Source organism: Diadema setosum, chromosome 20, assembly GCF_964275005.1.
Source record: "Diadema setosum chromosome 20, eeDiaSeto1, whole genome shotgun sequence".
Lineage (NCBI taxonomy): Eukaryota > Metazoa > Echinodermata > Echinoidea > Diadematoida > Diadematidae > Diadema > Diadema setosum.
Genome location: NC_092704.1, coordinates 17,101,220 through 17,124,425, shown reverse-complemented (window position 1 = coordinate 17,124,425; position 23,206 = coordinate 17,101,220). Strand labels below are relative to the sequence as shown.

General features: G+C 39.6%; 1 protein-coding gene across 1 annotated transcript; it reads right to left on the bottom strand.

The window, feature by feature from the left end:
* Positions 1-2,782: 2,782 nt before the first annotated feature.
* LOC140243466 (G-protein coupled receptor 54-like) lies at positions 2,783-21,641 on the bottom strand. Its single transcript, XM_072323143.1, has 4 exons — positions 21,636-21,641; positions 15,975-15,995; positions 10,780-10,915; positions 2,783-3,417 (listed from the first exon to the last, which is right to left on the bottom strand). Exons 1-4 carry the CDS (start codon positions 21,639-21,641, stop codon positions 2,783-2,785), a joined length of 798 nt encoding a protein of 265 aa, XP_072179244.1.
* Positions 21,642-23,206: the final 1,565 nt, after the last annotated feature.

Here is a 23,206-nt window from a genome sequence, read left to right as displayed (position 1 = left end):
CCAAAATGAAAACATGAAATACACCCAATGACATAGATATTGCATACTGTACAGAATTATATATACATATATATATATATATATATACGTATATAGGCAATTAGATTCACAGTAAAATTGACAGTAGAAACCATCGACAAAGCGTCATATCATATTTTTTTGATGACTTATATAATATACATCTTTCTCTTCATAATAATGGGACTCTCAGCAATTTACATGCAGTCATCACAACAACTTCATTTACGGCGTATATAAAACAATATACCAAACTCGGTATCAGCAGGTCAGCTTTATCTAAATCGCAGTGAGATGAAGGTGGTTATGTTGATTACATGAACAAACAAAGCTCCATTATTTTATGCCTACAAGAAACACTTCACTTAAAACAATCTAGAAGTTAGACCCAGTAGAATCTTTAGAATCTAAACTAACGTTTAGTGATCAAGCGTTGACAATGTATTTCCTAATGTGTGGTTTAAATATTTTGATCCATAATTCAATTTCTTCGGCTTTAAGCCGTCAATACATTTTGATGTATATGTGAACACCTTAGAATACTAAAGAACCATTAAGAACCGTTCATCACATCCAACTCATTTGCTGTATCCTGCTATATACATTGTGGTTGTTGAATATGTAACAATTGTGTATTACAAAGTCATGACCATTATAGGAATTTACAGATGATCGTCATATCAGATTATGGTATCAAATAAGAGGATCGTAGTGTGTTTTGTTTTTGTTTCAACAGATCATTATTTGATAGTGATTGTGCCCGGCAAACAATCAAATAAACACAAGATTTTAAAGTGTGATATCTCCTTGTAGTTGTTTATGTACACCCAACACGCGAACAGACGAATTATTGAGTAAATGCAGCATCAGTCAATGACAAATGGTATAAATGTAGGTATGGTCATCTAGTAGATATAACAGATGAAAATAAAAATTAATTTGGTGAATGATTTGTCATGAACAGTTTATTCGTGTCATAATGCATTGTCACTGGATTTTTTTTTTTTTTTTTTTGGGGGGGGGATAAATTCTAACTCTTATTTACTTGACATCCCTAGCTTGATAGACAATGCAATTCCTAACGTTTTTGCGAGTATTCATCTCACCTCTTGTTTTCCAATCTGTAATTATCACAAAATTGTCAGCCATCAGATATGGTTGGACCTACTACTAATCGACCGCCTAATGTTTATTTGCTTGATAAGAATATTTAACACTGAAATTCACGTAAAAAACTTGACCTACGTGATTGAGAAAATCCAGCTCTATCAAATGCCGTTGTTCCCTTTTCGATTCGAAGTTTCAGTGCAAAAATATCGCCGACGAACTTGCGTGGCCTCGTTTCAGCTCCCCGCGGTAAATCGCATTATTAGGATCGACCGCTGTTTTTGCATTGACAATGCACGCAAACCGAGTTGTATTGAACACCGTGTTGTACGAAGCTTTATAGAAGCCTTTTAGAAACTTCCATAGACATTACATTGTGCTGTCATTACGATTCGGTGAAGATATTCATTCGAAATTTTGTCCTTGATTAAAACCATTAATGAACAGTGAATTATCGCGTTTTCCCACACCATCCTCATCTACATTCAAAGCCAATCCATTTTTATGTGCTTTGCGCGCAGAGAAGTGCGTACTAAGTGTTCAGTGCGCGAATTATACGCGGTCGGTTTCAATAAGAGTGGTCGATATGTAGTAGGGCTACCATACTGACCGATGATTGAGGCTCAACATGTCATTCCATGATCCAGATTGCAGAATATTTCCCTCAGCTGTTCACTCAAGAAAACATCCTCCCCAGTGTAATGCTATTTCTAGCAGTCCATATTGTGTATGGTATGACGAAGGAAGATAATGGAAATATATTACACTTTATTATAGATTGAGGAAGCTTTGGTTGCTCTTTCAATGGAGTCAGTTCGGTGTATAGGTTAATAGTGTCTCAATGCTGAACAAACATTTACTAGAGGCAAACATACTAATGTGAAATACCAATGCACAAGGACAGGAGCGGAACTTCCTACACTCTCTTTGCAATCTTTTATCTCTGTACAATATCAATACTTACTTATTAGCTATATCTCAGAAGGCATTGTGAAATATTGTAAGCAAGTATTCTAGTCTGTTGATATCAAGCTTCAGATGGAAAGGAACAGAGTGCACATTTTTCATGATCTTTTTAAAGCCAATATATATGATTACCTGATAATGGATAACAGGGTGTGAAACGATGAATTCAAGTACCTGTACTCTGCGGATGTTATGATGCCGGTGTAAGTACAACCGACAAACTCAAATATCTTATTTTCCAACTTTTTACATTTTACATTATTGTATTATCTTTAAATGTGAGAATCTTTGGCAGATACGTAAGATTTCAGAGTATATGAACATTAAAGATTACTGTAAATTATTATCTGGGGAAAAATGAGGACAACTGTAATAGAAAAGCACAACAAACAACGCTGATGCTTTTAAACTGAGAATTTACTCATATCATCACAGACGTGTTACGTTTCACATACAAATATCTATGAAGAATATGCTTATTAGCTGTTGACAGCAAATTCCTGGTGTATGTTGTAAAATGTATAATTGTAAATGTATACCTCCCATTAATCAATTGTGCGTTCAATAGCGTAACTGGAGTCTCAGATCCCACTTATCATATATAATATAGCATTATCATATTGGGAAAAGGGATTCTGATGCTGACAGACAGTGAGGGCAAGACGCCGATTGCTATCTTACCGCTCAGACACTAAACTGCTTCTCGTTGTGTCGAGTTATATGTGATAAGGCTATTTCTTTGCTCATAATGGATTTCGTCATGTTTGCCAATATTCTCTAGCATGAGAGCATCGGTAGCTGACCGTTTTCGGCTCGAGAGAGCGGGAAACGCTTTGCGAACGCGCTCCCTGAATCGGCCTCCCACAAAGGCATACACGAATGGGTTTACACATGAATTCGCATATGCCATACAATACGCGGTCGTTTTGAGGGCTAGCGTCAATTTAGTGCGAGGGAAATCGGGATCAAGACGCTGCCAAAGATTCATTGCGTGTACGGGAAGCCAGCACACAGCAAATGCAACGATTACCGCCAGCACCATGCGTGTTATGCGCCGTTTCTGATTCAGGAAGCGCGTCTGGGCGCTCGACCGCGTCTCTTCACATGGCTGAATCTGTTTCCACAAACGCAACAAAACAATCGTGTAGCACACGCTGATGATGCTTAGGGGTATTGCGTATACCAGGAGAAAGGTATAGATTGCGTAACCCGGAAACATCAATTTGCTGGGCCAGACCTCTTCACACACTACGAAGTCCTCATTCTGGTCATCTTTAGACACGGCGTCAAAGTATATGGCGACAGGAATAGCTAGCAACGCTGAACCTGCAGACCAGCGGGGGGAAAATGAATACAAAGATATTCACATAGAAATTCAAGAGTTTGTGTTTCGGGATTCTCCGAGCATTGAGCAGTTCCTTGCTGTTTTGGAATATTTTCATATTTCTTTCATATTTATCTTTTCTTCACGAAAATAATATGCATTCGCATAAGGTAAAAGGTAAATGACAATTATTATCTAAAATGATTTATATAAAACCCTCCAAAATGGGGTGCTGTGAAGGAGAAAGGGACGACTCATTGGAGTTACTGCATGGGCAAACTTTTGTAACGAAGTGGATTGTGCGATACCGGAAACTTTGTCAGGGTTCGCATGAATATGATAGCATAATGTCACAACTCCTCATACATACATACATACATACATACACACACACACACACACTAACAGACAGAGACAACAATGTAAACGTTGCTTTTGGTATGCGTACATCCATAGACACTGGTCACATTATAGAGACTCGAACCATCACTGAGCCGCCGCGACCTTCCACACAGTGCTGTATTAATTCCTGTTGCTTATCAATATCAACCTGTCGTTTCCACAATATTTTCACTGGACTTATACTGTACATAACGTACACAAATAGTTTCAAGAAGTGGCATCCAAGCTATACAGTTGCAGATGTTTTGATTGTTAAGCTAAGCAACAGAAAACTTAACACTGCAGTAAAAAAAAAAAAAAAAAAAAAGTGTCTCCGATACCATTGAAGAAGGGAAGTGATGGTATAATTATGAACCGGACCTATCGATTTGATCGTCATCCTTCAATGTATTTAGATATCATTCCTTTAGACGGGTGGGATGCTTGATGTTCACATTCTTCTAGATTTGTGGCCATTTTGTTCCAAAGAAAACATTTTCATCTACAGAACGTATCGAATATAATATCATAATTTTAATTTCAAGAGAAACACATATCCTATATGCTTACGTCAGAATTAAAAGGAATAAAATGCGGTAGACGACAAGGTGAGGCACGCAGGAAACACAAAACCTCAAAATGAGCCTGTAGCGGCTCAATTATCTGCTCATAAATTTGTGTGTAGCAGCCCTTTTTTGGCCAGTTTGATTTGCCGCTGATTCTGTATTGAATATCAGTAAGATTTCCCCCAGCCTTATTTCATATATATATTCCTGTGGAAATTTCCACGCATAGTTGTTTGACCTTAAATTCTGGTTCAGACCGGTTCACGGTCATGTCGTGTCGCAATAATGTAGCACACGTTTCATAGATTTATTATTCATCATATAGTGTTAATCCAATCACTGTAGATTTAAGTGCGTAATCTATGTTACTTTTGACCGATCGCGACCGCTATTCGCACGTCACTCATCGCACGTGCGAGATGTCACACGACCCTTCGCGGCATCGAACCACTCCCGCATCAACCACCGTAGAGGAACGACCTCCGGATCGCCTACTGTAGAGTCACCCTTCACCTTCTGTGTTTAATTATGGGCCCGCTGGCTGTAAAGTTTCTACCCGGCAGCTGCCCTCTCTGCGCATCGGAGATTCGGGGATGGAGCTTCGCAGTTTTAGCCATGTTGCCTCCTGCACAGAACTTTCATTTATTCGTCCTCCGACACGTTTCATTGACATTGTCGTCGAGTGACCGCAACCATTCATCGTTCTGGCCATGGACGACCCCACTGTCCGGCTGAACATCTACATCTACCTCGTTCCAGGCGATTCACTATCCTGTCGAAATTATTTTCTTCAGCCTCCCGCCGACTCACCGCGCTGGTAGAGAGCTGCATTTCACCTTTCTCGTAACCTCCGTCATGGCTCTTTAGCCCCGCTCACCACGGAGTGTCCCATCACTTCAAGTCTCCGAACGATCTCCGCGTCGAGCTCTTCCTCGCATCTTCGCGTTCGCCCAGCTCCGCATGATCCCGTTCGTCGAGCCCCTTTTCTGTCCCCGAGTCCAATCCTTCAAGTTGGTCTTCTACGACAGCGATTCGCTTACCTTCACCAGTCGGTACGATAAAATCGCTCCGTTTAATAGACCGTGGACTGTGGACATTTAATTCGCCAAACACTTACCTTTACTACTTTTAGTTGGCTTTACTGGCTTTACTTCAAGCTGACTTTCATTCGTTGGTATGTCCTCATTTCATGTTGTATTCTGTAGCGCTAACATTACATTCTACATGTTGAACCCTCCATATTTTGAGTGTCTTACAATGTCAGTTTAATATTACACTCTTCTCACTGGTGCAATTTTTCAATTCGAACATACCAGATTTGTATAATAGATACAGAAAAGAGAATATTTTCGACTCATTTTAATTATTTGTGTGAACTTCTTACCAGGTAGATCATAAAGTTAAAAAGGGAGATTGATTGTGTGAACACGCATTTTGATTGTGTAATTGAAGATGCGATTTTATTTTAATATTCCAATAACTTTAAAACCACCACCACAACACATATTACCTAAACTAAATCAATTTTCCCACAAGCCCGTTCAGCCCGAGTGGAAGCTGTTACAGCATTTTCATTGTTAATGTGAGAACACTGTTCAGACTTGTTTTGCGATGGACATACATTCCACAGGTATGGTGCTGGAATGTATACTCTTATGCCCCAGTCACATAGACGTCCCGGATCACCCCGGACCACCCGGATCTGATCAGGGGTGATCCGGGGAGAGATCTGTGTTGACGCCTTGGACATCCTTTGACATCCGTGTATGTCCGTGTAGATCCGGGGATATCCGGGAGTTCAACACGGCAACTTTTGGAGGTCAAAAACATCCGGCGTCATCCGGGGATTGCCGTGTTGGCAAAGCAATCCGGGATGGTCCGTGTGGCTGCCGTGTAGCTGTCGTGTTGATCCGTGTAGATGCCGTGTTTGTCCGTGTAGACGCCGCGCTCTTCCGGCCTTATCCGTGTAGCTGCCGTGTTTATACCGTGTGTACAGCCATATCAACACTCGTCGACACCCCATCGAGGTCGAAACTATCCCGGATCTCCCAGGCCTAAGGCCCCAGTCACACGATAAACACGGATCCTCAAGGATCTACACTGTGATCCGGGGAGATCCGAGATAGTTTCGACCTCGATGGAGTGTCGACATATGTACACACGGTATCAACATGGCAGCTACACGGATAAGGCCGGAAGAGCGGGGCGTCTATTATACGCGGACAAACACGGTATCTACACGGATCAACACGGCAGCTACACGCAGCCACACGGACTATTCCAGATTGCTCTGCCGACACGACAATCCCCGGATGACGCCGGATATTTTTGTCCTCCAAAAGTCGCGGTGTTGGCCTCCCGGATGTCCTCGGATCTTCAAGGACATACACGGATGTCCAAGGATGTCCAAGGCGTAAAGTGGATCTCTCCGCAGATCACCCCGAATCAGATCCGGGGTGATCCGGGATGTCTATGTGACTGGGGCATGAAGGCCCTGTCACACCTTTTCGGGTAATCTACGCGGACTTTTTGCGAGTAGGGATTGCCTGCGACTTGCATAATATTCCGTGCAACATACGGGGACTGCGAACTACCTGCGTGAGAGTTGCCTGCGAGATGCTGCCGCTAAGGGCCTCGTACTGGTGGTCTGCGTGTACCCCTGCCGGCAAACCCCCGCGACTTACCCGGAACGAGTTTTGAGCATGGCCTTGTCACACTGTGTCTGGGGAAGCCTTGCGGGTTGACTTGCGGGGGAAAAAGTTTTGCTACCCGGACCTCCCAGCAGTTGGCCCGCACCTGACAGTACCAACGCGTATCTCGCCCGTAGTTGAACGGAGGTGCGCACGCAAGTCCGATTTACCCGCAGCTAAGTTTTGAGCATGACCAAAACTTTTTCCGGGTGAGTCGCGGGGATTGCCCGCAGAGGTCCACGCAGAACACCGGTAGGAGGCCCGTAGTTTCTGCAAGTCACAGGCAGTTGACTCGCTGGAAGTACGTTGCCCGTGGATCTATGCTTATGCGCCAGAAGCGAGTGTCATCTGCGGGCATTCTACGAGCATGATACTGCCAATATCCATGTAGCTGGTCAGTTCTGCTGGCGTGATATACGAGCCAATTGCGTGCATGCTCAGGGTCAGTTACTGCCTTTCTGCTGGTTAGTTGAGAGTCGGCAACTTCCAAGATAATGACATTCTGTGGGACCTCTGCCGTATCAAATTCTTTCAGAGGGATTCCTTCACCGAGGTATCAGCCCTCACTCGCCACCCATGCGCCTGACACGAAGGTCATACGGAATGAACGTAAGTAAAAAAAAAAAAAAAAAATTGTCCTGCCTGCTGGAAAATTCCCACACTCAACAAGTCCGCATAGCTTGCCCGGAAAGGTGTGGCAAGGTGTGGCTGCGGGTAAGACACACGAGTAAGACACGTGCTAGGTACTGTCATGTGCGGGTCATCTGCGGGGACCTCCGGGTAACAAAAATTGTTCTTCGCCAGTAGCACGCAGGGCTTGCCCGGAAAGGTGTGACAGGGTTTTTAGACTGCAATACATGTAATGGTTACCGTTTTATTTCCTCGACGGCTGGGCCACTGCATACACTTATCAAATGAATGCATACAGTTAGTGATGTCCACCATAAAGCGGCTACTTGTGATGTGACTGCGCATGAAACAGAATAGTAAAGGCACTTAGAATGTGAATGCCAGCCACAGCAAAGTTAAGAGTATTACAAAAATATATATATTTTTTTCACATCTGAAGCATACAAATGCATCATTGACGGCTTACATATGGATTATCTCACAAACGTGGGACATTTTTGAAGTAGTTTATGCATGATGAACATGATATCTCCTTCCTGTTTTCTGTCATCTCCATTGTGGTAATGGATGAAGCTTGATACAATGGGGAAAATATGATAAAGTCACATACTGCAATATAGCAAGATAATCCAGTGCAATAATTCAATATGTGGCGCTATCTAGGGCACTATTTTGGCATTTCTTGACAAACGTAATGCCACTGCAGTATGAGGTTCGGGGCTACATCGCTAGATGTTTAGAAGGTAATACACACGCGCTGCACTGCATGCTCATGGGCTAGAGTAGCATAAAAAATGCAGGAAGTTTGTAACGTTTACATGGAAATGTGTGCAATTTTCGGTGCATTTTTGTAGCAACAACTAAGGAATAGTAGTCTTGACAAGTCTCATACTATTGGCCGCAGCAATACCAATGTAGTAGCGGCGTTTTCGATAATACAATAACTTGTTCTACCGTTGTCGTTACGAGTTCCGGGATTGTTTTGCCCCAGACGGAGCGTCGACGAGCGTTGATAATTGAACACACGGTATCAACACGGCAGCTACACGGATGAGGTCGGACCAGCACGGCATCTACACGGTATCAACACGGCGCTTACACGGACCTCCACGGACCACGCCGGACCCACCCGGCAACTACAAGGTCCCTGCCGGCAGAGCACGGCGTCTACACTGACAAAAAAAAAAGCGAGCTGATTTTGGATTTTCATCAGTCTTCTCGATCTCGTCACGTAGGGACCGTGTAGATCCGTTTTCAGTCCCTGTAATACCGTGTTTGAACGTGATGGTCCGTATAGTTGCCGTGTGGTTACCTTGTAGGTCCGTGTAGCTGCCCTGATGATCCTTCACGGTCCTTAATGTGAAAAAAGCCATCACGGACTGCCAAGGATACTCAAAGCACCTACATTATCGTTCCAGGCAGCAACATGGACCTTCACGGCAACCACACGGCAGCCACACGGACCATCCCGAATCGCTCTGCTTACACGGCAGTCCACCGATGACGCCGAATGTTTTTGACCTCCAAAAACTGCCATGTTGGCCTCCCGGACGTCCACGTATCTACACGGCCCTCCAGGGACCTCCACGGATGTTCAAGGTGTCTACACGGATCCCTCCCCGGATCACCCGGGATCAGATCCGGGGTGATCCGGCATGTTTATGTGAAGGCCCTGTCACACCTTTCAGGGCAAACTAGCAAGGTTGTTGCTTGTAGGGTTTTCCGACGTTAGCAAAAATAACCACAACCATAATCTGATGGAGCCTTTGCTTCACAGTGACATAAAATGCGCATAATGTGGTATTCATGGGTGACTGTCCGAAGGTGTTTTATTTGAGGAGCATGCTCCTGTTGGTCTGTTGGCGGGGAGGTGGGGTGGATGGTGGATGGCTGCCTCTGACTTCTCTCTTGTAACGGTAAGTAAGGCAGTAACTGTTGCGGTACACTGGGTGAATCTCAGTCCAAATAAATCAGGACTTACGAGGTCATCACTAATGAAATACATCATTTTGATGTTAGGCCTATATAGGATTATATCCATATGAATTTGTATCATTTTGGTCTATGAAGGACTGATAGTGAAGTATGAATAATTGTAGGGGTAGGTTCGAGTACTAATAGTTATATGATTGCCCTATAAGGAGTTGTAATTGTAACGATTTTTTAAGCTTGCTTTTATGTTTTGCATGTGCGTTTTTAAGTTGATTTGGTTTATGTTATTTTTTATTGTGAATTTTTTTTTTTTTTTTTTGCTGTTCATGAATTGCTATCTGTACATAATGAGAGCAGGCTCCATCGGTAGATCAATTACTGAAACTAAAAGGGCTATCTTACTTGAATATATAATCCAAATATTCTTAAAGCTGATTAAGTATCAATTCATTCTATATTAAGCCTAAACGTGACCAGAGGGGGAAAAAAACCAATTACGAGTCTATAAATCTCTAGTCGCTACGGCTTCAACTATAACTGAGGAGACCCTTGATGCATCCAGTTATTATTATGAAAATAAGGAGTGAAAACTCTGTTTTTATTTATTATTTGAAATAAGGAGTGAAAAAATGTTTAAATTCAAAATGAAATTCAGAATACTAGAATAAGGATTGAGAATTTTGTGAAAATTATTTAGGCAATAAAACATAAATGGCAGATTTATCGTATCCTGATTGGTTAAAGGAATTCCGTAATGCGTGTATGGATGTAGGCACCTACCTATATATGTTGTTCGATTAATGGCACTTCGGCCCGTACGAGTGACAACTATCTATGACTATACAGGGATGTAGGGATGTACAGTTGCACAGCTGGTTGTACGGTATCTTTATAGATATAAGGCCTATATGTGTGTATGTGTATGTGTGTCTGTGTGCGTGTGTGTCGGTGTGTCTGTGTGTGTGTGTGTGTGTGTGTTGTGTGTGTGTGTGTGTGTGATGTATATTTTATTTGACTATCCAAGACTGTTGGGAAATTATCACACGATATTATTTGATTGATTTCATGCTCATTTTTGATAATTATTATGTTAGCATATTGATAATTTGTTTGTTTGTTTGTGTGTTTGTTTGTTTTTATACCGTTTATTTAACAACATACTTACACGTCCAAATGCCAATGCTGACAAGAAGGGCTATCTGTGGCGTTCTACTCCGTAGCGATCGCAGCGGGTAGACGATGGCTTGGTACCTATCGACACTCATTGCAGTCAGTGTGATACACGTGGCCTGAGCGCTGACCTGTTCAAGTTAGAGTAAAAAAAAAAAAAAAAAAAAAAAAAAAAAAAAATGAGGTGATGAAATTATTGCAGTCGCGGTGATGAAATTATTGCAGTCGTGCTTCCAATATACTAAAAACGATACGCATAACAATGTTTGAAGACTAGTATGATCAAGTGGTCATCGATTGTTCACTGATGACCGTCATTGGTCATCGCAGATGAGAATTGGTCATTTTGTACAGTTTGGTTATGTGACTGTGCCTCTGTTTTCTTCAAGTGTTGAATTCGGTTCTCACGGCATATTGAAAGCCTGCAACTAATCTCCATTTCAGTTTTATGAGTAAATGCAATACAGTACAGATATTATTAACGTGATTGAAGAAGTCTGAAGTCCGGAAACAACGCCTTTCTGATCACTGTGTACGTCACCAGAAGGGTTTTCTTCTTATCAACCAATACGAATCATACGTGATATGATTGAATGACGACATTGAAATAATGATTACAATCAAAGTTAATTGTAATCATAAGCGATTTGACGCTGACTTTAGTTTGACGGCGGTGGCTACGTAGTCGAGGCAATCAATATCTAGGATATTGTTATAAGCTTGTATTACCGTATGGTTCCTGTTATTATCGCAATTTACCGACCCACTTTACTGTCCTGCGTTCACAATATCGCGGGCTCCTTGTCGGAAATGTACATGCCGGGAGTACTTCGAAAGCAAAGGTAATCGAATACGCTCATGGTGTCGGGAGACGGCTAAATGCGTGTAGCGTGACATGTTGTACGTGCGTATCGCGGCACCGAGGTGATACCCAGCGAGATCTGTGCTCAAACAAACTCGAATTTGAAACGTGGCCGACAGGGTGTATTTTTTTCTTTTTCTCTTCTTTTTCTCTTAACACTTCCGTACACAGGTGCGATTCATCGCTTTGGAAATCAATAAAATTCCATAAGACAGAATTTGGGTCTGTCAGAGTGGTCCACGCAACAAGAAGCGCAGTCAAAATCAAAGTGCCCACGAGACATTATCCACCGAAATGCAGTTTGATAATACCTAAGTGAGGGGCGAGCGGATGCAATGGAAGGAGAGGATACTCCCTCGCTACTCTTTTGCAAAGTGAAGGGCGGTATCAAGATGAAACAAAATAATGTCTTGTGTCCATAACAAGTAACATTTCAGTAGAGAATGCTGATGGTAATATCGTCATCTTTCTGCAAAGGAAGTGATACTTCATAGTGAAGTTTTATACGAAAACAAAGAGATTGAGTTGGACGATACAATTCAGACAGTGTTAGACCCAAAAAATTCAAATACCTGTGACTTTAACGGCATAGCCATTGATTTTCATTTGTCTTGGGCAAATTTTCATTAACTGTTTGTGATAAAAGGGCACTCCGTTCATGATAATGAAGTGCCATCCTGCCCTACTGTAATTGGTAGAGTACATTCGGGCCAACAGATCTGGTATATACCATTTTATCCTTGTATATACACTCTTAAAATAGTTTTGGCGGTCATTTTGGTGGCCGTCTGGGATGTCTCAAAGCCCTTAAGGATGCAAGGGTTGTATCATCTATCTACGTAGATTCGGACTCAGCACCTTCGGAATAGGGTAAAACCTTCGAAAAAAAATTGGGCTGACAAGAAAATAAGGTTAGGCCCAAAATCTGACTTTGCCACCCGGAATCTGACTTTGCCACCCGGACTATGTTTTATGATTCCAGCAACAGCATTAATTCTATTGCGCTTTGGTGTATTCTAAATATACGGTACTTCGAATTCGGTTAAAATGACAGTTACAAACATGTTTATTTTTTAAACAATAGGATATCTATTTCAAAAAATATTTCATAAAAAGGGAAAAGTACACTTTCCTGAAACTTGTTATGGACAGTATATTAAAGGCAATGTCATTTCCCCTGCCTTCTGAAGGAGGAAAATGAAAATGAATCGTCTTTACATTTTCTTTGTATTATAATTCCGCTATAATGACATAACAAAATGCTGCAGCCTTTTCATTCAACAATAATGGCACACTGATTCAGCCATAACTTACAATAATTTATTCATAATTTTTTGAAAACTTTTGATAGGGTTCTCGATTTTCCTTAAACTTCACTTTGTGCTTTACTGGGATTTCCGCATGAAAACAAACCCCCAACAGCTGTTAGGGGGTAATTACCCATTCACAACCATAATCGGAGAACTTGGCAATGTTTATCATAATAATCAATGGAAAGTATTGTTTTTCTCATTAAAAATCCAAGGTCTCACAAAACAAGATCAAATTTGCAGATGAATCTGTGATCGGCCTAGGCATATTCTTTTATGAAGTTGGGGAGCTGTCGTCACGTTATTGATGTCGCTACCATTAAAAGGCTAACACTATATACATGAAGATATAGATACAAAAAAATATGTCACAAGTTATGATATGTAATGCGGTTACATTAACTGTCTACATTTTGCCAATATGCTTTCAGGAAAACAGAAAGAGGATGGTATTAGTCTGCCAATGCGAGCAAATGCAGCGAGAAAACTCTGACATTCTGCATTTTCGAGATACACAAAGATTAGAAGGGACAACTTTAATAATTAGTGTAGCTATAGCGTGCAAGTCTTAATATGACATTCTGTTTTTGTAAGTGGCAATTTTAGTCCACCCCGCTTTCTTATATAGAATAGTGGCACTGAAAAACAAGCATTGCACATCCCACTAATGGAGTGGCTCTGAAAGAACTGACACGCCTACACACACACACACACACACACACACACACGCACACACATAACAGATGTACAGAGAAAGGAAGAGAAGAACAGGTTAAGGCCACTCTCTATACACATATTCCTCTGTATAACATAGTCTTGTTTTTATGAGACTTTGGATTTTACCTGATTATATTTCAGTGATTATTCATGATAAAGATGCGAAAAGGGGTCGCAATAATATCGTTTAATGAATTCAATCTTTGATAACACTAAAAAGGTCGCTATGGCAACTAGTAGGCCTCTGTCATATCGTATTGTTCTCCCATATAATAAGTCTGTTGTACATCTTGACAGTGTGGGGCGAGTTTCACATAAGTGGTAAAAAAAAATGAAATGGCATGACATTGTTTGAAAATTTCATTTCACACCCACAAATGTGTTAAGTGTTCATACATTCCTTGAACCAGATTTCATTTGGATGGCTAAATTGTTCAGAGAGCAAGTATTCGGGAATTGGAGCATTTTCACTTGACCTATGACCTTTGTCCTTTGACCTTATGGCCCAAAACTTTCTTCAAATAGGCCTAATCACTAACTGGTATTACATCCCTCGCAAATTATTTGCCGCTACCTCTGGCACCTGGCGATGCTTGTAAACGTACCACCAATGAGCTGGAAGCGTGCATTAGTGTACGAGAAGATATCGCATCGATCCCTACTCCCTGCATCAAAGGTACAGTACGGGTTTTCCACCAAACATGGCGTCTCCGCCTTGCAAAAAGACATGTTGTTGTTGGTTTTAATGGCTGGATCACACAAGATTGAGTATTTACGCCAAAAGACAGGTTATGTTTTCACTAGCCTTTTGTCAAGGCAATTTCGCTGTAAGATGGCTATAACGGGCGAGCGAAGCGAGCCCAGCCGAGCGCGACAGCGCGCGACCCCACTCGGCTGGGCTCTCTTCACCATACAGAGAGAGGGCCTTGACAAAAGGCTAGGTTTTCACGTACCAATGAATGGGTATCGTGTACCGCAGACAATGCATACACTTTTACGTTGAATTTTCTGCGCAGAAAAAGTGAACTTTGGAGATCGGTCAATGGTAGACGTTACAATCGTGAAGGTGAGTATAACCTCACTTACTTTTCTGTTGTACTCTTATAATTCATGGGGAAGGATATAACCAAATATAACAAGGTATTGTTCGAGGTTCTGGTTGAAACGATACATGTGCCTTCGATGACTTCAATAGTAGGCCCTACTTTTAAAGTCACCTCATGCACATACAACAACTAGAACCTCTCAGGCCAGGTATATTTGTCCTATCTAATTTTCATGACAATACTTTGAGATATTTTCAAAATATGGGAAATATAGTTACATTTTAACGTCATCACTTAACCTTTGACCCCAGGGCAAAAGAAAAAAAAAATCTTTCCTTTGAAAATCATTGTACAGCAATCAATTTATAGTGTCATTATTAAAGTGTATGCACTGAGTAATTTCAAAGGTATTGTATAAGATATTAAAAAGATTAAACAAATTTTTGGAGGCAGTTAAAGAAATGTTTCAGGTACACTTTTAGTGAGCAGGATGATTGAAAGGGGCCCCCGCGAGTATTCAAGTTATAAATGGGCCATAATGACCTACTAGTATTCAGGCTTTAATGTGCCCTACGTCGAAAGATCTACCCAGGTTATGTCTTCCAAAAGGAAGTGCCCCATCAAGGAAAAAGCAACAACGATGAGATCATTTTCGGGGGAATTAAAACACGTGCTAAAACGACAAATTGTCATGTAACTCTGCACGAGCCTACCCTCCCCCCCCCCCCACAAAACATTATTCGATTATTGTAAACTGTAAAATTTCCCCTACTCTTACCTCCTTTCCGTGCCACACTTGTAATAACAGCATAAACACAAGTGTTTGTTTCGTTGGTAAAATAAACAAAAGTCCATGTATATTAGACCTATGGCAGACCTTATCTTAGGCATTTCAAAATGGGGTCCGCTCAGTGCTGGTAATATGACGTCTAAGCAACACATAAAAAAAAATTACTTACATACACTCTGGCCGAATTGGGCAGGGAAAAAATTCCGTTAATTCGACAGAATAGTTGGAGGAGTTTAACGTGACATGGTCCCACGGCCAAGGGTTAAAAAATATGCTTTTAACGAACCGGAAATCAACTTTAAGCACAACAACAAAGATCATTCAGCTTCTGACAGATTTGACACTCAGTATGAGACTATCCAAAGTACAGAGTTTTCGTCCTGGTAACCTAATTAATTAGTTAAATCAATCAAACATTGAGGAGAGCAAAATATTTAAGAAAGTGCAAATAAAAGCAAATCATACCTGTACATGAAAGAAAATGAACTTGACGGCAAAGAGAGTTATATTTCATTTCGGTAAAAATTTCAATTCGTACAAACTTTGAATATAACACATACAAATATAAAAACATGTGTATGTATATATATATATAGATAGATAATGCAGCACCCACAACGTACCAGGCCAAGCCCGCTTCACCTTATATATATATATATATATATATATATATATATATATATATATATGTGTGTGTGTGTGTGTGTGTGTGTGTGTGTGTTGCCAATGGTACAAACATCAACGATTACAGCTCATTATTCACACGGGCTTCGAAGGGTTTGTATAGTCTGACAGTTAGATAGAGTTTGATGCTCGAAAAATTGACTTACTTCTGTAAATGAAAAATCGTAAAGGCTATCTGACCTTGTTTCATTTCCGGAGAAACGAACCTTCGAAAAACCAAGCTTTAACGATTTTGACTTCGGAAAAACGAGCCTTCAGAGTAATGAACCTTCGGATTATTGATATTCTGCTAAACTAACTTTATTTTGCTTTCAGAATAACGAACCCCCATCAGGTATTGGAATTTTTGCGTGTTCAAAATAACGCACCTTTTAAATAACGAGCTTCACCCACCCAGCTTCGTCAATGGTCAAGTTCAAATTATTGATCTGACTTCTAAGACTGAAAACCTCAAACAGAGAGTAACGAGAGGAACCATAATATTATAACTTATGATCATATCTAGAATATGTTTCTTTTTGTGTCAGGAAACTTTTAAATCACCATCAAGATCATACTCAGTTGATTATGTTGTAAATTTCTTTTAAATTTCCTTTACCTGTAAGTGTAAGAGTGCTTTTGAAATGTCCAACTATCGTCCTATTTCTGTACTGGCGGTATTGTCAAAAGTTTTAGAGAGAGTGGTCCAGCGACAAGTAACGAAATACTTGAATGAGAATTCAATTCTCTCTTGTAAACAGTTGGGTTTTCGTGCAAACCACTCAACCAATACTGCTCTGTTAAATGTTGTTGAAGATTTACAAGATAGTATGGACAAAGGTCTTATTACGTGCCTTGTTACTTTAGCTCTTAAGAAGGCATTTGACATGGTTGATCATGTTTTTCTTCTAGAGAAGCTGAAATGGTTTTGATGAGGGAAGTGTGCCCTGGTTCCAAAGCTACTTAACTGGTAGACTTCAGGCCACTGTGCTGAATGGATATACTTCATCGCACAGGAGAGTTGAGTTCCCTGGTTCGGTGTACCTCAAGGATCGATACTTGGCCCACTGCTGTTTTTTTTTTTTTTATTAATGATATCCCAAATGTAATACAAAACTGTCAACTATTACTGTATGCTGATGACACTTGTGATCCTCATGTTATGTCTGTCTCAATTGATGAAGATTTAGAAAGTATTTCGTCTTGGCTCACGGATAACAAATTGATTCTGAGTACGACTAAGTCTGAATTTGCTCATTGATTCCCAAAGACGATTGACTGGATTTAATGATCATTTGATTAATCGTGCTATAGGCGGGGAAATTTTACACCGTGTTTCAAAATGTAAATATCTGGGAGTGATTTTTCATTCTACTCTAATTTGGAAATACCATATTGACTATATTCGTGGTAAGGTTGTTAAAAGTGTATTTCTTCTTCGTAAAGCAAAATCATTTTTTAATTCTCATATTGCAAAAATGTTATGTCACACAATTATTCAATCTCATTCTGATTATTAATTGTTCTTCTGTATGGACCAATGCTAATAGTCCAATCTGAATGTGCTTTTCATTCTACAGAAAGGAGCCTTGAGCATTGTTGAGTTTTATCCTAAATGCTGATATGTTTGCACGTAGTGATGAATTATACAGTCAATCAGGAATCGAACCTCTTTAAAGGAGATGGAAAAGAATGAATCTTATTCTTATGTTTAAATGTGTCCATCACATTGCGCCTGAATACCTTGCCAATCGAATATGCATGCAAACTCAATAATATTCTCTTCAAAATACTTTATGTAAAATATTTTTGCCAAAACAAATACGAATTTTAAACGGAACAGTTTTTTATATTCCAGTGCAATATCTATTAATCTACCCTAATAATATTCGATCGAGTGATACAATCTGTATTTTAAACAGAATATTAGAAGACACGATCTGTTTCGAGGCTGCGCTTTAAATATACATATCTTTCGTTGTTACTGTAGGTTTTCCCGCCCAATTTCATCAGATTTGCATTCGAATTAATGACAAGGCGTTCAAATTCAAGTGATTTTTGTCACTGCTCTACTCTCACGGTTCACTTTAATTCTTTGAGTATTCAATTTCATTTCATGTCATTCCTTTTAGATTTTATTTCATTCAATTTAGAGAGAAATTCAATTTAACGGGTCAAAGTTGGCATTCAATTTCGCGCTAGCTGGATAGACGTTCAAATTCGCACCAAATACCAGTTTCACTTTCATTTTTAGACACACAACTTCGACCTTTGAACGTTCAAATTAAATTAGCATAACCAAGTCCTGTAATTCTATGCAATTCTTACGAATATTCTTACGTTGATGAATGGCAAATTCATCAGCGTTCAGTGTTATCATTTCAATTACAATATCTCTTTTTCATGTTTTTGTTTTATTCGGCTTGTTTCACTTTATTTCCCCATCAAAATGGATATCACATTATTTTACAGAATGGTTAAACTCCGACTTTGCTAACATAATGAGAGATCACATGAGAACATCGATATGTCAAGTGTGATTGTAGTCGTATCACAGATTTTGTTTTCAGTCACGTTTGAGGTTTGAAATGTGTGTGAGATACATTGCATTGGGATATTCTTTCTTTTATATAATTATTCATAATTTCGATGTTCTGTCTCTCAGTCTCTTCAGCCGTCGATCCGCTGACGCGCTAGGTACCTTGGCCTGTACGTCTGAAAGTGGTTGTACTATTATTCAAACAGATGGAGAATATACAAAGAACAGGAGCAGCAACGAAAAAAAAAAAAAATGCCCAGATGTTGTAAATGTTTGCCTATTCGTTAATTTGAATTCCTTAATGTTCATCCCAACTGTGCTGGTTCGAATTGGAATGCATTTCACGTGCATTTTTAATGTGAACGCGCTGTAACAAATCAGGAATTCGAATGCTGATGAAATTAAATTGAATAACTACTTAGCTTTTTGATTGTTGATCTCGGTGATCATTTAAATTCGCTCGAAAATGAATGCTCGCATCATTAAATCGAATGCAAATCTAATGAAATTGGGCGGGAAAACCTATAGGCCTATATATATATATATATATATATATATATATATATATACATTGATTGATATTTATATCATGAATCATTATTTGCATACTCTGGCTTAGAATTTAATCTATGTAGGGACACTTTGCATGCTTTTGAAGTGAACAAGTATACATGTATATTTATTATGTTGAGTATACGTTTATTATTGTTTGCTTTGTTGTATATAGTTGTTTATGTAATTTACGTTTGTTTGTTTTTCCCTGTACACCATTGTATTTTCACATGGACCCCTCTGGAAATCAGTCTTGTACTGAATGGGCTATCCACCCTGTGAATGGAAATAAATAAATAAAAAATAAAAAGAAAGTTAAAAATAACTTAAGGTACATCATGATATTAGGTCCTACTCGCTTAAATCCTACGTACTCAAATGCTTTCATGCATTTAGAGTAATAGTTTCTTTACGTTATTGTACCAAGTCTAAATATCTTTCTTTTCAAAAGGACAATGTTACGATGAGCTTTGTGTGTAGATCAAGTGGGAGATTTCGTGAGACCAGTACATCCCCTCGTCTAGTAATTTCAAGTTGTTGCTACTAATGTAATATTTTTGTAAAACCTGCTAAAATTCAGATTCCTACGACCCCTAACATTTTGTTAAAATTTCACTTTATGAAAGCCAATTTGAACATGATGTGGAAATACAAGATATAGCGCTATTTGGTGGCAGTGATGTTGAAAGAAGTTTGACGATGTCAATGAGTTAATTTGTGAAATTTCTCAGCGGTTTCAATATTCATTACTACTCTTCTGGTTTCGGTAATAAACTTATTAACTAGTCAAACCAATTTTGGATGTAAGACATACATTACACAATACTGGAAATAATTATAAGACAAATGGATGAGACAAATCCATTCAGTACATAACCGCTTTGTATAAATTTTCGTATTTTTATATTCTTTGTTATTTATTACAACATCATGTTCATGGTCGGAGTGGAGCGGGGTCATTCAAAGAGACCGACACCCACGAGTCATACAGCCCATGAGTTCGACATTGGAAACAGGTCCATGAGTTATACAGCTCACGAGTCATACAGCCCATGAATTCGACACTAGGTAAATAAAGCCCATGAGTTCGACACTAGATTCTAAAAAAACAAAAAACAAAAAACAGCCACCGAGATCGACAAATGCAACACGGGGCTTAATGTGTCGGTCTCGTGGGACTTGTTTGCTTAGTGTCGAACTCATGGGCTTTATGATTCGCGAGCTGTATAACTCGTGGGCTGTATAACTCATGGGCTGTATGACTCGTAGGTGTCGGTCTCGTGACGTGTACCCGAGTAGAACAACCACCATATACCAAGGTAAGGCGGAGAAAAAACTACAAGATTGATGATGAGCATATGAAGTATACAGTTAAAGACGCCATCTTGCGCTATCTAAAACTACTCGAGGACATTCGCACGCTAATCCGATTGTGCTTGTGTAAGTGTGAATGTATACCGTTTGCCAATATTGTGGCAAGAATCTTTTACGTTTAAAACGAAGGAGGCTAGAAAAATCTTCAATGTTGTCAATGATGAAATTGATCACCGCATACCATGAAGAGGATTTTAAGTTAAAATCCCGAATTGCGTTCGCTACCACCCTCACCAAATCAACTCTATATACCCGTTGTTTCATAATGCAATTATTTGCAGGGTATTGCTATTATGTCACTCACATAAGCTACAAGGACAACAGTGACAAAACTATTCTTCATGTACTACTAATTTCAAATGTCTTGTGGCATTACAAACTGAAAAAAAAAAATCCATGTCCTTAGCGGATAGAACCGGTGTCGCCGCTCCTCTTTGAAGAACCAGATTATCGTGTTTGCCAGGCCGTCTATTTGTTTATCCCAGGTTCCTAGACTCGGTCGATTAATCCTTTCAGCGTCCGGGCGCCATTTTTTCAATCGTTAACGTATTACTTTCTAGGCAAATACAATGATTCACATTCATGAACCAAGCTGTATGGGAGCACAGCTTGGTCTACAGATCACGGTCACGTGGGTCTACTTTCCTCGCTCAGGCAGATTTTATAAGGTTCATCTCAGTTGAAATCAGACGATTGTTGCACCGGTGGATTCAAATTGAAATTCCGAAATTCCGAAATTCTGAATACAGTCAATAATGGTAATTGCAATGATAGTGATAACAATGGTATCAACAGTCATAGTTCTTGGAAGCAGACGCCGTAAAACTTCAAAGTTACCGTAATCTTGAATTGTGGGGGAAAAAAATTAATTCGAACGATTCTGCACATATTATGTAACCACTGTTGTCAAAGTTTTTCTTGAACAGGTGATGAGACTAGCCAAGGTATGTTAGACAATCATTGCATAAATTGATTTGATAATTTATAACTTAACTCACCTGCATCATGTAGAAGACAAATTTACACATAAATCGTCCGAATAACCACGTAGGTGTGGCGTAGACAGATGCTGTGAAAGGTGCGCAGCACAGCAAAAACGCGATGTCAGTAAATGCCAAATTAAGAATGTAATAACTCGTTACTGTTCTGGTTTTGCTGTGACAGTATATGGTGTAAATAACCACAAAGTTTCCCGCTAATCCTGCCAGTGTGATGACGCTAAAAATAGTTGGCACCAACCAACTATACACTTGCTGAGAATCCCTGCCGTAGGGTCCACCCATTGAGTAATATGAAGAAGAGTTCTCGTCGTAATTTTGAAAAAGGTCGTCATCCTGGTATTGATCCATGTTAAGCTATTCCAATGAAGCCCTTTCCACAAGCTCTAACACCCGATGCAACGGTTGGCCATGAATCAGATGAAGGAATGGTTTTCTTTCTGATAGGGTTCAAATCGACAACGATGCTCAATCTAAATCCACATGATTCTGTTACACGTCGTTCTTCTTCAAGGATGGGCGGAGATCCCTGCATATCAGAGATTGAAATGAAAAAGGTCAATAGTTACTCTACTGGCGGAGATTATATGTATTGTACTAAAATCGGTAACAAACATTGATATTGTGTATTTCGCAAAGATCGCAATATAGTAGACAACGCCATTATTTTGACCCTTTATTGATAAAACATTATACGCATTCAATTCTTCATGTTTGTCAAATGAATTTACACTCACTTTACTGAGATGTATAAAAATAAACACTTTATTATCTCTCTGTGTGGTTGGAGAGCAAAGCTTGATAACAACAACCCTTAATGCAAATTTATGTTAACAAAAATAATGTTGATTAATTAATAAAGACATAATTCTCCAAATGCAGATCCAAAAAGGTGCTTGGGCTGAATTCAAGAAAAAAAAAGTTATTTCAGTAATATTCACCGATAGTACTTGCGAACCAACTCAAAGGAATAAAGTTGAAGTTGTGTAAGTCGTGTAATCATACATAATGATTCTGAAACAATGATATGCCATTACAAACAAAATAAAAAAACTTACATGTAAACGTCATTAAATATCGAGTATAACAGCGGTGTAGTGATATAAGCATTATGAAATTTAAGCCATTTACCACACCACTTCGAGTAGAAGCAACTTTTTTTATTTCCAGTTCCCGAGATGCCATGATAACGTACAAAGGTCTCGTACAAAGATGAGACGTTAATAGGTATTGACATAAGTCTATAATAGGAGGTTTGTGAGTTGAAACTCAGCACATGAGACAAGCTATAGAATGCAATGATACTCGGTCAAATACAAAATGTTTGCACCCAAATACGATGCCATGATACAATTTGTTGATTGAATACAACTTGAAAATGCATTTAGAATTCAAGTTGGTTAGAAAAGCTTTTTCCAGGCAGAGCATGAATCCTTTTGTTTTTTCTTAGACAACAAATACAGAAAAAATGCATGAAAACAGTGAATGCTTGCTTTTGCCAGTTTGCCTGCGATTTAGAGGCAGTGGTTGTTATTCTATTGGGTATTATGTTGATCTATGAATGAAATTAC

What these genes read in the sequence shown, in the direction of transcription:
- LOC140243466 (XM_072323143.1), bottom strand. An exon ending in TCATTTTCTTTCATGTACAG is followed by an intron (nt 10,916 to 15,974) that starts GTATGATTTGCT and finishes TAACTTGAACAG; the next exon opens with GTCAGCGCTCAGGCCACGTG. An exon ending in CAGCATTGGCATTTGGACGT is followed by an intron (nt 3,418 to 10,779) that starts GTAAGTATGTTG and finishes GCTGGTCTGCAG; the next exon opens with GTTCAGCGTTGCTAGCTATT.